General features: G+C 34.3%; 1 protein-coding gene across 16 annotated transcripts in view; it reads right to left on the bottom strand.

The window, feature by feature from the left end:
* The window catches only part of CFAP20DC (CFAP20 domain containing), a 236640-nt gene that overhangs the window by 145515 nt on the left and 77228 nt on the right, over positions 1–13897 (bottom strand). For all 16 annotated transcript variants that reach the window (XR_015726660.1, XM_087866894.1, XM_087866899.1 and 13 more), the window contains one exon: positions 7420–7534. Coding sequence is in view for 15 of the 16 variants with exons in the window: in XM_087866894.1 (XP_087723020.1) it covers positions 7420–7534 (115 nt within the window). In the remaining variant the exon portion in view is untranslated. The remainder of the gene's footprint in view (positions 1–7419; positions 7535–13897) is intronic.

Here is a 13897-nt window from a genome sequence, read left to right as displayed (position 1 = left end):
ACCTGCTCTTGTTTAGTTCTTTTCTGTATTCTTTTGGATTGGATATATTTTTAGTGTTCCATTAATCTCATCAATTTGCTGATGAGTTACACAACTTTGTTTTATTTTTTTAATGGCTGCACTAGTTGCAATATAAATCTTTAACTTATCACAATCTAACTTTGAGTAATATTAGAATATCTCATGGATAAGAATGTTAAAAAAAAGTATACTAATATCTCTACCATTCTTTGTGTTACTGTCATCTATTTTACTTCTACACTGTTGCTATTTTTCTTTCAACAAATACTTTTAAAGAAATTATGATATGAATAAAGAACCTCTTAGATTCACCTACATAGTTTTTAGAGATTTATTTATTTTAGAGAGAGACAGAGAGACAGCAAACATGAGAAAGGGTAGAGGGAGAGAGAGAGAAGCAGACTCCCTGCTGAGCTTGGAGCATGATGAGGGGCTTGATCTCAAGACCCTGAGATCACAACCTGAGCTGAAATCAAGAGGCAGACACTCAACCAACTGAGCCACCCAGGCACCCCCAGATTCATCTACATATTTATCACTACTGGTATTCTTCTCTCATTCAGATCCAGATTTCCATCTGGTATATATTATTTTCAGCCTGAAGAACTTCTTTAATATTTTTGTAGTGCAAGTTGCTAGCAATGAATTCTCTAGCACTTTTCAGTCTTAAAGTGTTTTTATTTTGTTCCAATTTTTGAAGAATAGTTTCACTAGATACAGAATTCTAGGTTGATAGGTTAAATTTTTTTTTTTTTTACCCAAGCATCATTCCATTGTCTTCTTACTTTCATTGCTTCTGAGGGAAGCTTGTGATATATTTTATCAATGTTTTCTGATGAGTAATGTAATTTTTTTTTCTGGCTACATTTTAAGATTTTCTCTTTATCATTGATTTTCAGCAATTTAGTTATGACATACCATGCCATGATTTTTTGGTGTTTTTAAGTTATGATATACCATGGTGTGGTTTGGTGCAGTTTTTGAGGGATCTTCAGCCTTTGATTTGTTGAGCTAATTGGATCTGTGGGTGTATTTTTCAAATTTTGAAAAATTTCAACCATCACTTCTATAAATTTTCTGGTGCTCAATCTCTCTTTGTTCTCCTGCTACTACTCTGATTACCCACATATTAGACTGGTTGATATTGTTTCTCAAGCCATTCAGACTGTACTCATCTTTTTTTTTAAGGCTCTCCTCCCCATGCTTTTGTTTGGATAGTTTTTATATTCCTGGCTTCAATTTTACTGATACCTCTAGTGTTTAACTTGTTGTTAAGTCCAACCAGTGAATTTCAGTGCCATTTTCTCTGTTTTTTTTAATTGATCTTACTCTTTAAGTATCTTTCATATCTGTCCTCCTCTCTTACTTCTTTGCTACTACACTAATGCAGGCTTATCTGTCTCACCTAGACTTCTGCACATTGGATCTTAATTGGTTTCTTTTCCTCTAGCTCTCTCCATTCTTAGATTATACTTACTTTCTAGAATGCAGATTATATCATGAAACTTCTCCATGTTAAAAATTATTTTAAAAATTTCTAATGGACGAAAATTCAAACTTCTCAACATGGCTTTCAAAGCCCTTCATGGTTTTGGCTAGCCTTCCTTTCTAGCACTCTAATTCCATGCATGTGAATCAGTTAATGGATCAAATGTGACATAAACTTTCCTACTTTTGTTTGTGTGTATTTACAACTTAGCATAAATACCTCCATGGTAACAATCCCCAATTTGGCTAGACAAGTCTGATATTTTCCTGTAGGAGCATCTGGGTTGGTGTTCACCAGAGCCCATTATCATTAATTGATTATGTGTTTGCCTCCTCTGCCACATTATAATCTCCTTGATGTGTCATTCACCTTTGGATTCCTATCATTTGTCACAGACCTTGGCCTATAGCAGGGGCTCCATAAATATTTGCCAATTGAAAGAACTCTAAGTTCAGAAGTTTACTGTAACACTATATTCCTAAGTTAATAAACATGGGTTTATGTCAAGAGAAAATAGTAATAACAATATCAACTAATGTTAACTGAGCACTTACTAAGAGCTTGGCACTGGTCTAGGTAGTAACTCTTTCCTAACAACTCCTCTAGGAAGCAGGTTCTATTGTTGTCACCACCTAACTGATGAGGAAATGAAGCACAGAGAGATTAACTGACTTGGCTAAGGGCCCAGACAGGAAGTGATAACCAGAATTTGAACCCCTACAAGCTACCCCTAGAGGTCACACTTCAACTCTTAACAATATTCTCCTGCCTGTTCATGTGATTTAAAAATGGGGTAATCATCTGTTTTCCAGAACAAACTTATTTTTTATGTGGTTGTTCCTACTTCACATAACCATTCAGGGACTACAGAGGAAGGCATGGAACTACTCTTCTTTCCTCAAATTTGTTAAACATCTATATTAGACTGACAGGTGAGTAGAGAGAGAAAACCAGATATTTTTAAATGATATTCTTGTGGAAGAGATGAAAACATTTACAAACCTTCAAATAAGTACCACAGGCATTACAGTGGATTCTAGGTTAGAATGGTTTCATTAAGGGACATTCTCTAGCATCTTAAATGTATATCTAAATGATCTTGGTCTAAATAAACCTGCTTCCTCCACTCCCTTCTCATTCAGTGACACTCAAGAAAGTAAATACTGTTAAAACTCAAAAATTTCTAAATCACTGACTTTATGGGGAAAATGATCTTTGAGGGAAAATTTTAAAAACATTATACCACACTTCCAGTTTGTAATAAAAGCTATAACATATTCCATCAGAGTCGTCATGAAAGTACAATTCCTAAAGAGCAATTTTACCCATTTAAATGACAAACCCTGGGTATTTGAGTGGTAAAGGTTACTAAAAGATTTTGGCATTGTAATTTATCATACCACTTCATTATATCTCCAATGAATGATTCATTCTCAATGATATTTCATACTTGAACCTCCTATTCAAATACACTTAAATTTACTGTACATTAATATATACTTTGGTAGCAAGACATTGATGTTCATCTGATACTATCACCAACTAATTAAAACTACATTGAAGAAGAAGTAAGATTGATTTCAGTGAGTCTTGACTAAGTGGCTACCTCCATTGTTTAATTTGATGATTATTAATTTTTCAAACTGTTCTTGCCATTGAAAATCTAAGTTAAAAGTATAAATTGTTGTAATTTAAATATTAAATTGAATTCTTCAAAATAGAGAATAACATGAAAAATAAAATTTTTTTTATTTGAAAGGTTAACATTTAATGGTAACTGGATAGTAAGTGGCCTATACATAAATATTCATACTGGTGTGGCTTTAAGAATATTTATCTGTTGCCTTTGGCTATGTAAAGGTTTTAACTAAAGAACAAGGCGAAGTGGACCTTTTAGCAATTATCCTCTAAATCGGGGTTGCAAACTCTGTGCTTAGAGGGCCTTGGCAGATAACTTAAATGAATGAAGCAGAAATGGTCTGAGTGGGGGCGCCTGGGTAGCGCAGTCGTTAAGTGTCTGCCTCTGGCTCAGGGCGTGATCCTGGCGTTCGGGGATCGAGTCCTGCATCGGGCTCCTCCGCTGGGAGCCTGCTTCTTCCTCTCCCACTCCCCCTGTTTGTGTCCCCTCTCTCGCTGGCTGTCTCTCTGTCACATAAATAAATAAAATCTTAAAAAAAAAAAAAAAAAGAAATGGTCTGAGTGCACCTGCATTCCTTATGAGTGGAAAGGACTAAACTCTACAGTAGAGCTTAAAGCTCTGTTAAAAGTGTGCAGTTGCCACTCAGCTCCAGCTGACTGCTCACTGCACAACAGACAATATTGATAACTTCTGACTTATAAATGTTAGCTGAAGATGTTTAAAAATACTGTGTTTCACGGTTTACCACCAAACTATCTACAGTTCCTAAAAAGTAGAAGTGAAGAAAGTTTTGGCAAAAGTAGAGAACTAGAGCAACACCACACCAACACCAAAGAGGGCCCTAGGGATGGCATTTTGAATGGGTGGAGTGTTCTCTCTCACCTTGCTTCTCTCCATAGAAGGTTCCCCTAAAACATGGTTTAGCTGTAATTTATTAAAGGCTCACTGGGAATAGACTATATTAACAGTGGAAATGAAAGACCCTCCTCTGCTGTAGCATCTCTTTGATTGGGAGGAAACTGAGGGGAAATGAGTACAAGTTTTAGAACTGTATTTCTTAATATCTGCTTGAATAGTACAGAATATTTCTGGAATCAAGTGCATTTAGAAAGGTCCATGACAAACTTACTTATTTTATCTTGCAGCATCAAGAGGCATAGTAAGACTCGCCTGTTTGTTCAACAAATATTTATTCAGCACTTCCTTTGTGCCATGTTCTTAATGGGACTAGGGATAAAAGTCAAATAAAACATGCTTGTAGTCTAAAGGCAGTGAGATAGATAAGCACATGGTGAAGAAGTGTTACGAGGATTATGAAGTTGTGACTGGCAATGGTGAACTATACCCCAAATAGTTATTACCCAGAGGGGAAATCATGGAGAGCTTCCTGGAAGAAGTAGCAACTAAAGAGCAAATCGGAGCTGTAATCCTTATCTAGGGCTTAGACTGTGCCAGGCATTGTTATAAAAGACTTATGTTTATTTACTTGTGTAAATCTTCATAACAATCTTAATAGGAAGTATAACTCATATTATTTGCATTTTATAGGTGAGGGAACTCATATAACTAGGGTCATATAACTAGTAAGTATCAGAATTCAGATACTGTGCTTTTAACCCCTACATATTATTTACATGTCTATACTTAACAAAATATAGATTAGAACATATTACAAGTAGGTATGACTTCGTGATTTCACCAGGATAGGGAACACTACAGAAAAAAAATACCTTCTCTTTGCTTATTGCTTAGGACTGTCTTAAATGTATGTGAGTAATTCTTTCTAGATTCAACCACACTCAGAAAAGAAGTTCTAGATATGTTATGAGTGTTTTGCCTTTTAAAATTTAGCATGAGCTCAAGTTACCTAAAATAATGACCAGTTTGCTTTCTTCACACCAGGATTTTCTTAGATGAGGACCTATTACACTTTTTATTTTTTTTTTATTTTTTAGTTTAAGTAGTACATTTCTTATGTCATTAGATACCTGGTGCCACTGACACATATTCATCTGACTCATTTATTAAATAGGAAATATGGTTCAGTCAAGTTCACTTTCTATCTCATCAAGGTTTACTTGTAAAGAAAGATAATATTTTATTTTTAAATACTGTATTCCTACAAATGTCACTAGATGAAAGGCATACTACTGTGTGTGTGTGGGAAGGATGATATCCATGTACAGAATGGTCAGTTCAGATTTTAACAAAATATCCAGAACTTCAATTAGTTAACTGACAAAGGTGACTGAATTCACAAAAGCAAGGTAATGACAGATTTTATTTATTAACTACACACAGAATGGAGTATTGGTCTCATATATGATTTAACTGTTGGAAACCACCTACTGTTGAACTCTAAAAAAATCATAGATAAATAAGGAAATCAGTACTTAAAACATAGCCATTTAGTATTATTATAAATGAATTATGCACCACTATTATAGACTCCCAACTCTGACTATACATTTACCATTGTAGTGAGTTTTACACTGCCTTCTTATGTTTTTATGTTGTTAGAGTCCTTTTATTTCTACTCAAAGATCTCCCTCTAGCATTTATTGTAAGGCAGGTCTAGTGGTAATGAATTCCCTCAGTTTTTGTTTGTTTAGGAAAGTCTTTACCCCTCCTTTATTTCTGAAAGACAGCTTTGCCAGGGATAGTATTCTTGGTTGGTTTCTAATTTTTTCCCTATTTTTAGAATATGTCATCACATTCTCTTCTGGCCTGAAAAGTTTCTGTTGAGAAATCTGTCCATAGTTTTATGGGGCCTCCCTTGTATGTAACTTCTAACCTCTCTTTTCTCATTGCTTTTAAAATTCTTACTTTGACTTTTGACAATTTAATCATAATATGTTTGTGTGGTCCTATTTGTGGTCCTTTGGCCTCTTGGATCTGAATATCTATTTCTCTCCCCAGGTTTGGGGAGTTTTTAGCCATCATTGCTTTAAATATACTCTCTGTCCTTTTCTCTTTCTCTTCTCCTTCTGGAATTCCAGTAATGTGAATATTGCTTATTTTCTTTGTGTCTCATAATTCCCATAGGCTTTTTTCACTCTTTGTCATTCCTTTTCCTTTTTTAATCCCAACTGGATAATTTCAATTGTCTTGTCTTCTAGGTCACTGATTCTTTTTTCTGCATGGTTCAATCTGCTTTTGAAGCTCTCCACTGAATTCTTCAGTTACTGTATTTTTCAGCTCTAGCATTTCTATTTGTTTATTTTTGATGGTTTCCATTCCTTTGTCAAACATCTTGTGCTGTTCATGGTTTGTTTCCCTAAGTTCATTTCATTGTCTGTCTGTATGTTCTTGTAGGTCACTAAATTTCCTTAAGACTGTTCTGAATTCTTTGACAGGTCACAGATCTATCTCTTTAGGATCAGTTATTAAAGCTTTATTAGTTTCCTTTGGTGGTGTCGTATTTACCTTTTCATGATCCTTCCTTACACTGGAGTCTGTGCATTTAAGGAAGTGGTTAAAGGTTTCTTTTAAAATAAATATATTTAAGCCCCAAACAGCTGAGTTGATTTAAAGGAAAGTATTAAGTACTTATTAGAACAAGTAGTACATAAACATGGTAAAGCCATGAGAGTAGTACTGAAGTAATTAAAATTTGAGAAAGAACAGTCAGTCATATCAGGCCCAAACTTCTTGGCCTGTACCTTATTGCTTATCTACTCATACCTTATTGCTGCTATAGGTCTTAGAGGTTACACCATAGGCATAAAATCTCCCAACCTATGCCTGACTATTGTATTGCAGGACTGATGTTTCCTTCAGGGTATTCAAAAAAAAAAAAAAAATCTGGCAATAATGATTAATCACTCTTTTTTCTCCAAATATGTATCAATTTCCAGCCTTCAGGCTTCTGTTCATGCCGTTACTTCTGCTTGGGATACTTGGCTTCCTATCTCTACCTGTTGAAATCTTATAGTCTTTCAAAGGCCCAACTAAATGTAGTCGTCTTCATTCAGCCTTTCCTCATCCTGTAGTCAGACGGATTTCTTTCCCTTTCATAGCACCAGTAGACCTTCTCTCTCTACTGTGCTTCCCACCACGGTTTTGGTGATATTCTAGATGTTCAAATAATCATATTCTCCCACCTAGTAGATTTTAAGCTCTTTCATGGGAGAGCAAGGAAGAGTATAAATTTTATTCATTTTTTATATGACCATGGTACTTAACAAAGTGCTTTATACACAGAATAGGCCCATATTAATATTTGCTGAATTGAATTTACTATTTTAAGCAACATTCATGTGACACTTACAATTTTGCGCTTGATCATGAAGAGTGGGATTTTTGCATGAAGAGGAGTTGAGGACAGTTCCTTATGGACTGTTGATAAATATAATCTTCTTTTAATGTTCCCTAAATCAGTAATTCTGAAGAAAGAAAGAAGAGAGAAAGATTCCCATCAATATAATATCTACTACTTTGGATAATCATTAAATGATATAATTTATCATACAGGCCCTTTGCAATAGGGAGATCAAACACAGAATTTAAGAATTGTCTTTTTTCTCTCAAGAAGTAATAAAATTTCTTCCTTAAATTCAAAGTGTTCACAAGCCTGAATGTATAAATTCACTTAATATGCTAATTTATTTCAGTACTCTACAGATTTCTACAGTCTTCTAGCCTACGAAAAAATTCAATTTGTATGAACTGAGAAACTGCTAGCCTTTAATAACCATGCTTGTTCCAGCCCCTTAAGCTTGTGTTATCTTGAGACATACTGTCACCTACTAAATAGGAAAACATTATGGGTTTCTTTCCCTAAAAATGCACCTGTCATTTTATATAGGCTCTTAGTCTGCTTAGAGACAGACACAAAACACTGACTGTCGCTTTCACTTCCTAAGCACATATCTTCAAAGCAGAATTATAATACACAAGTTTATTGCTCACTATTCAGGTCAAGTCACAGTGATACCAAGGACACTGAATTCTAACATCTTTAATAGATTTAGACCACAGCCATGATCACAAAGATTAGGTTTGCTTCAAATTGATAGAGGCTCATTTTTATGTTCTGCTTCCTTTAGGTCTCAGAGGTAACACAGCAGGCTTAAAATCTCCAAACCTGTCTCAGGCTTTTATATAGTAGAGTTGATGCTTATTAAAGACTGTCTTTTTAGCAGAGAATAGCGATGTTTCCCCCATTTTTAGCAACTTTATCTAGATGTACAAACTGCTAATTTTCTACAGTTAGTAATTCCCCAAGGTGACAACATTTCATTCAAATGAACTGCTACCAATATTTATAGTATAATTAACTATTTTAAAAGTCAACATAGTTTTTTCTATACCTCTTTCTTATCTCCTCTTCCTACTTTTCTACTCTCATTATTTCTTCCTTCTAAAATACATATTCTGTAGAAAAACTATTATTCAACAGTGTTATGATTAAATACAGTACAAATTAGAAGAGATGATTTAAGAGAATGCCCCAGACCTAAAAATTCTACTGTGCCAGCACTAAAAAACACCATAACTTCATTTAAAAAGCAATAAATCCTTTCAATCCAGAGTGAGAGGTAAGGTTAAGATGCAAAAGGGTTAAGTCTATCATAGTTTTATATTCAGATGTATGAGTAAATGTGGTATAATTTTTGCCCCAAGACAGTGTCTTCAACGTGGGACGAGTACATGGGGAGGTGTGGTGAAACACAATCATCCGCTGAAGTGCAGAAGGAAAATGTTAGAACTATCTTTCATCCTGTTCTTTTAAAATGTTATTTTTGTGCATGTTTTATTATATAGCAGTGCAGCAACATATTCCTGTTTAGGAATGGGATTACTTGATAACTAGGAATGGGATTACTGGGTAATTGGGGAATATATAGGTATAACTTTATAGAACTAATTCTCCAAAATGATTGCAGTGGTTCCATATTCTCTTCAATTTTTGGTACTATCAGACTTTTAAGTTTTTGTTTGTTTGTTTTTGTTTTTTGTTTTGGGGGGAAGGGGCAGAGGGAGAGGAAGAGAGAGAGAATCCCAGGCAGACTCTGTGCTGAGTATGGAGCCCTATGCAGGGCTTGATCTCATGATCCTGAGATTATGACCAAGCTGAAATCGAGTCTGATGCTTAACTGACTGAGCCACTCAGGCACCCCGGTACTATCAGACTTTAGTGTTAGCCAATTCTAGTTGGTATGAATGGATATCATTGTGATTTTATTTGCATTTGTCTTCTGAATAATGACACTGATCAATTTTACATGTGTTTACTGGCATGTCATGTGACATGTCTGTTAAGTCATTTGTTCCATTTTTGGGGGGCTATTTTCTTATTATAATTCTAAGAGTTCTTTATAAATTTTGGATATATATCCTTTGTCAGATTATGCATTGTGATTATTTTCTTCCCTATTATCATAAGGATATCTTTTGTTAACCTTTTATTTGGAAATAATTTCTCACAGAAAAGTATCAAGAATAGTGCACAGAAACTCATGTACACTTTGTCTAAATTAGCTTAATGATACCTTTTGATTAGCAGAAGTTTTTAATTTCATGAAGTCCAGTTTATCAATATTTATACTAGTGCTAGAATTTCTATGTCCTAAAAAATCCCTGCCTAGCCCAAAGCTACAAAGAAGGTACTTTCCTATGTTTTCTTCTAGATCTTCACAGTTCTAGGTTTTACATTCTATGATCCATCAAGATTAATTTCAGTATTGTGTGAGGTAGTGGGTGTGGTTCTTTCTGTATGTTTATTCAGTTGTCCAGCATTATTTGTTAAAGATTCTCCTTTCCAAACTGAAATGCCATGATACTTTGTTGAAAATCAATTGAATATATATGTATGAGTGTGGATCTATTTCTGGGCTTTCCATCAATCCATTTGTTTCATTTATCCATTCTTCCACCAATGTCACACTGCCTCAGTATTATGGATTAGCAGTAGGTCTTGAAACTAGGCAAAGAAACTCTTCCACTTGGTTTCGTTCAGGTTTGTCTGGCCCTTGTTTTCCATAGATTTTAGGATTCACTTGTCATTTTCTATAAAGATGTGGTTGAGAGTTTTGGATTGTGTTGAATCTACAGATCAAATTGGGGAGAACAATATTGAGTCATCCAATCCACTTATGTGATATATCTTTTGCAATTATTTAGGCCTTGTTTAATTTCTTTCATAATGTTTTGTAGTTTTCATTTTAGAAATCTTGCACATCTTTTGTTAAATTTATTCCTAAGTATTTTGTTTTTTGACATGACTGAAAATTAATTTTAAAAATTCACCAGCCAAATGCTACTAGTATATAGAAATTCTACTGATTTTTTATATAATTATTCCTGTGACCATGTTTAATTCATGCATTAGTTTCAGTAGTTGTTTTGTAGATTCCTGAGGATTTTATATATAAACAATCATGTCTTCAGTGAATAAAGACTTTTACTTCTGCTTTTCTCAATCTTTATACCTTTTATTTCTTTTTCTTGCATTACTGCACTGGCAGCACTTCCAGCGTACACTATACTGAAGTGATGAACACAGAAAACCCTGCCTTGTTCCTGATCATAGGGGGAAAATGTTCACTATGTTTCTATTAAATGTGATTTAGATTTAGGTTTCCTTTATCAGATTTAGTATGTTCTCTTCTATTTCTAGTTTTTTAAGTTTTTTTCCTTTTTTTTTAGTCACGAAAGGGTGTGGAATTTTGTCAATGCCTTTTTTTCTGCAGCAATTCAGATCCTATTGTTTCTTTCCTTTATTCTGTCCATATTTTGAATTATACTGATTGATTTTCAAATGTAAAATCAACCTTGTACTCTTGGTATAAATTTCAATTATGTTAGCATTTTGTTGAAGATTTTCACATCTATTTTCATGAGGAACATTGGTTTGTAATTTTCTCAAAATATCTATGTCAGGTTTTGATAACAGAGTTAAGCTAATCCCACAAAGTGATTTGGGAAGTGTTTCCTCCTCCTCTATTTGAAAATTTGTTTAAAATGAGTGCTAGTTTAAATGTTAATAGAATTAATCTAAGTCTGAAGTTTTCTTTGTGGGAAGATTTTGGTTATACATTTAATTTAATAGATTAGTAGGCTACTCAGATTTTGAATTTTTGTTCTTTTGGTTTTGATAAATTGTGACTTTATTGCCATAAAGTTGTTCATATTATTCCCTTTATTATCATTTTAACGTCAGTAGGATCTGTAGTTGTATTCCTGTTCTCATTCCTGACATTGGTAACTTGTGATTTCTCTCTTTTTACTAATCAATCCGCTTTGGTTTATTAAGTTTATCTTTTTAAAGAAAGAACTCTTGGCTTTGTAAAATTTCTCTGTTCTTTGTTTTCAATTTTATTGATTCCTGGTTCTATTTTTATTTCTTTCCTTCTACTTACTCTGGGTTTAATTTGTTCTTCCCCCCCACACCCAGCTTCTTAGGATGGAAAGTTAGATAATTAATTTTAAACCTTGCTTTTTTCTCATACAATACTTAAAACTTATAAGCTTTCCTCTAAGCATTATGTCAGCTGCCTCCCACAAATTCTAGTATGTTGTATATAATTTTCATTCAGTTTGAAATATTTTCTAATTTCCCATATGATTTCTTCTTTGAATCTTGGGCTACTTAGATGTGTGCTATTTAATTTCCAAACAGTACAGTCTTTTCTATATCCTGCATTGCCATTGATTTTTAATTTCATTCCATTGTGGTCAGAGAACATACTTTATAAAGTTTCATTTCTAAAAAAATGTAATAAGACATTGTATGATTCAGCATATGACTGGTGAATGGTCTACATGCACTTGGATTTTATTATTTTAAAACTTAAAAAAAATTAAAAACTACTTTCCCCAAGTCTACTCAATACTGACCTATCATCTATTTATCTTTAGGGTATTCCTTCATATTTCTGGGCAGTTCTGGCACCTAGATCACAATTTTCTTCTGCCACCATTCTGGGTAACTTTATCTAACCAGAGAGCAAAATTTAATTTAAACCTAAACCTATTTCACTATGATAACCAACACAACTATTCCAACTTCAAGGTCTCCTATTCAAATTTTCTTCCTGATTTCGTTAATTCATTCAACTAGCATCCAGTCAATGCCTTAGTAGCACAACACAAAGTACTAGAGGTATGGAATTAGCTGAGATATAGAAATCATACTCCAGTGTGGGAGGAAAAATAACCATTCCTAAGTCGCTATTTTTAGCATATTTCATAGACATTATCTTATTAAGTCTCACAAAAATCTTTCACTGAAGGCAGTATATTCATTCTCCACTTTGTAGATGGGGAAACTAGACTCCAGAAACTAAGGAAGCTACTAGTCTATGGAAATACAGCTAATAAGTAGCAGAGTGTTAAAACTTCTCTCTTTAAAATCATGAGCCATTTCAGTGATATAACGGTATGGTCACTCCCATACAGGCTGAATTTCTTTCATTCGTTTATGTTGAATGGCCACTATTTGCACATGCTGTGCTAGCGATGACAAGAGTGCCCTGGTGTCCATCTTCACAGAACCACAGCTAAACACTTCCAATACAATACTTGTTCATCTCATGAAAACCATGTACCCTTTCTCTTCTCCCCTTCTCACTCTTCTAAAAGGATTTCCCACTCAATTCTGGATTCCAGTTTGGATCCAATTACCCAATAGGTCACAAACATGTGTCTTACAACCATGACCTACGTAAAGCCTCCTGAAAGGATGATCCAAAGCTAGCAAGATGAGTGTACTCTGCTAGAATGTGGTAATTTATCTAAAAAAAAAAAAAAAAAAAAAAATCTACCAAGCATCAGAAGTTTTTTTTTTTACTTGGTATATAATCAGAACAAGTGACTTACACTTCAATACTTGATGTATGCATTCCCCAAAGGAAAGGTAGTAATATTAATTACTTATTGAACATTTTTTATATGCCAACACTGTATTAAGTATTCTGTATGCATTATTTCACTTAATGCTCCCATAAACCTTAGAAGATGCCTACTATTATTATCTCTACTTAACAGATGAGGAAACTAAAGTTTTAGTTCCTAAAGTTACACATCTAGCAAAATCCAGATTTATACTCAGATCTAAATGATTCTAGTACCTAGATCCTTACCCACATGCTGACTTTCTTTTGGGCAGATAGTGCCTAAAAACACATCCATAGTAGAATGATCTTTGCTCCTGGGAACAAAATATTTAATATCTGGTAGCTAAGACTCCTATCCTTCACAGTGTTTGGATGGACAGAGCCCATGTTTGCCTTCATGTGTGTGCGTGTTCCGTTGGCAAAATCTTCCTTTAAAAATTTGTAAAAAACAACAACAAAACAAACAAACACCCCTCTGATCCAGGTACTATTATCTTACAATTAAAAGCTCATAGGCTAATCTTGCTTTCTTTATTTCTATGTTCTTGAAGGTCACTTCACTGTCCCACCATAGGCCTCATACACTTAAAATTCTCTCAGTTACTAGTGAGGACCTCTGTGAATCACTGATTGTTCCCTGTTTTGAACATTTGGGCGTCACTATTCCAATTAGCTGTCAGATCCTGTCACAGTCACCTTTCTAGTAGTTTCATGCCTGTTTCTTCTTCGGTTTTCTATAACCACAATGCTTAGTCATTTGTTGCTTTGAATGTAGTAGTCTCTCTACCTCCACACTTTTATCTCTCAGTCTGTTCTTCATGTGGACCAGCCATGGGGACTGAATGTCACCCCTTGGCTCCAATTTCTTTCGCATCCTAGCCTAAGGAATAAAGTCCAAGGTTCCTTATC

Source organism: Ursus americanus, chromosome 14, assembly GCF_024610735.1.
Source record: "Ursus americanus isolate L20-20 chromosome 14, mUrsAme1.1.p, whole genome shotgun sequence".
NCBI lineage: Eukaryota > Metazoa > Chordata > Mammalia > Carnivora > Ursidae > Ursus > Ursus americanus.
This window is presented reverse-complemented; position numbering and strand designations above follow the sequence as displayed.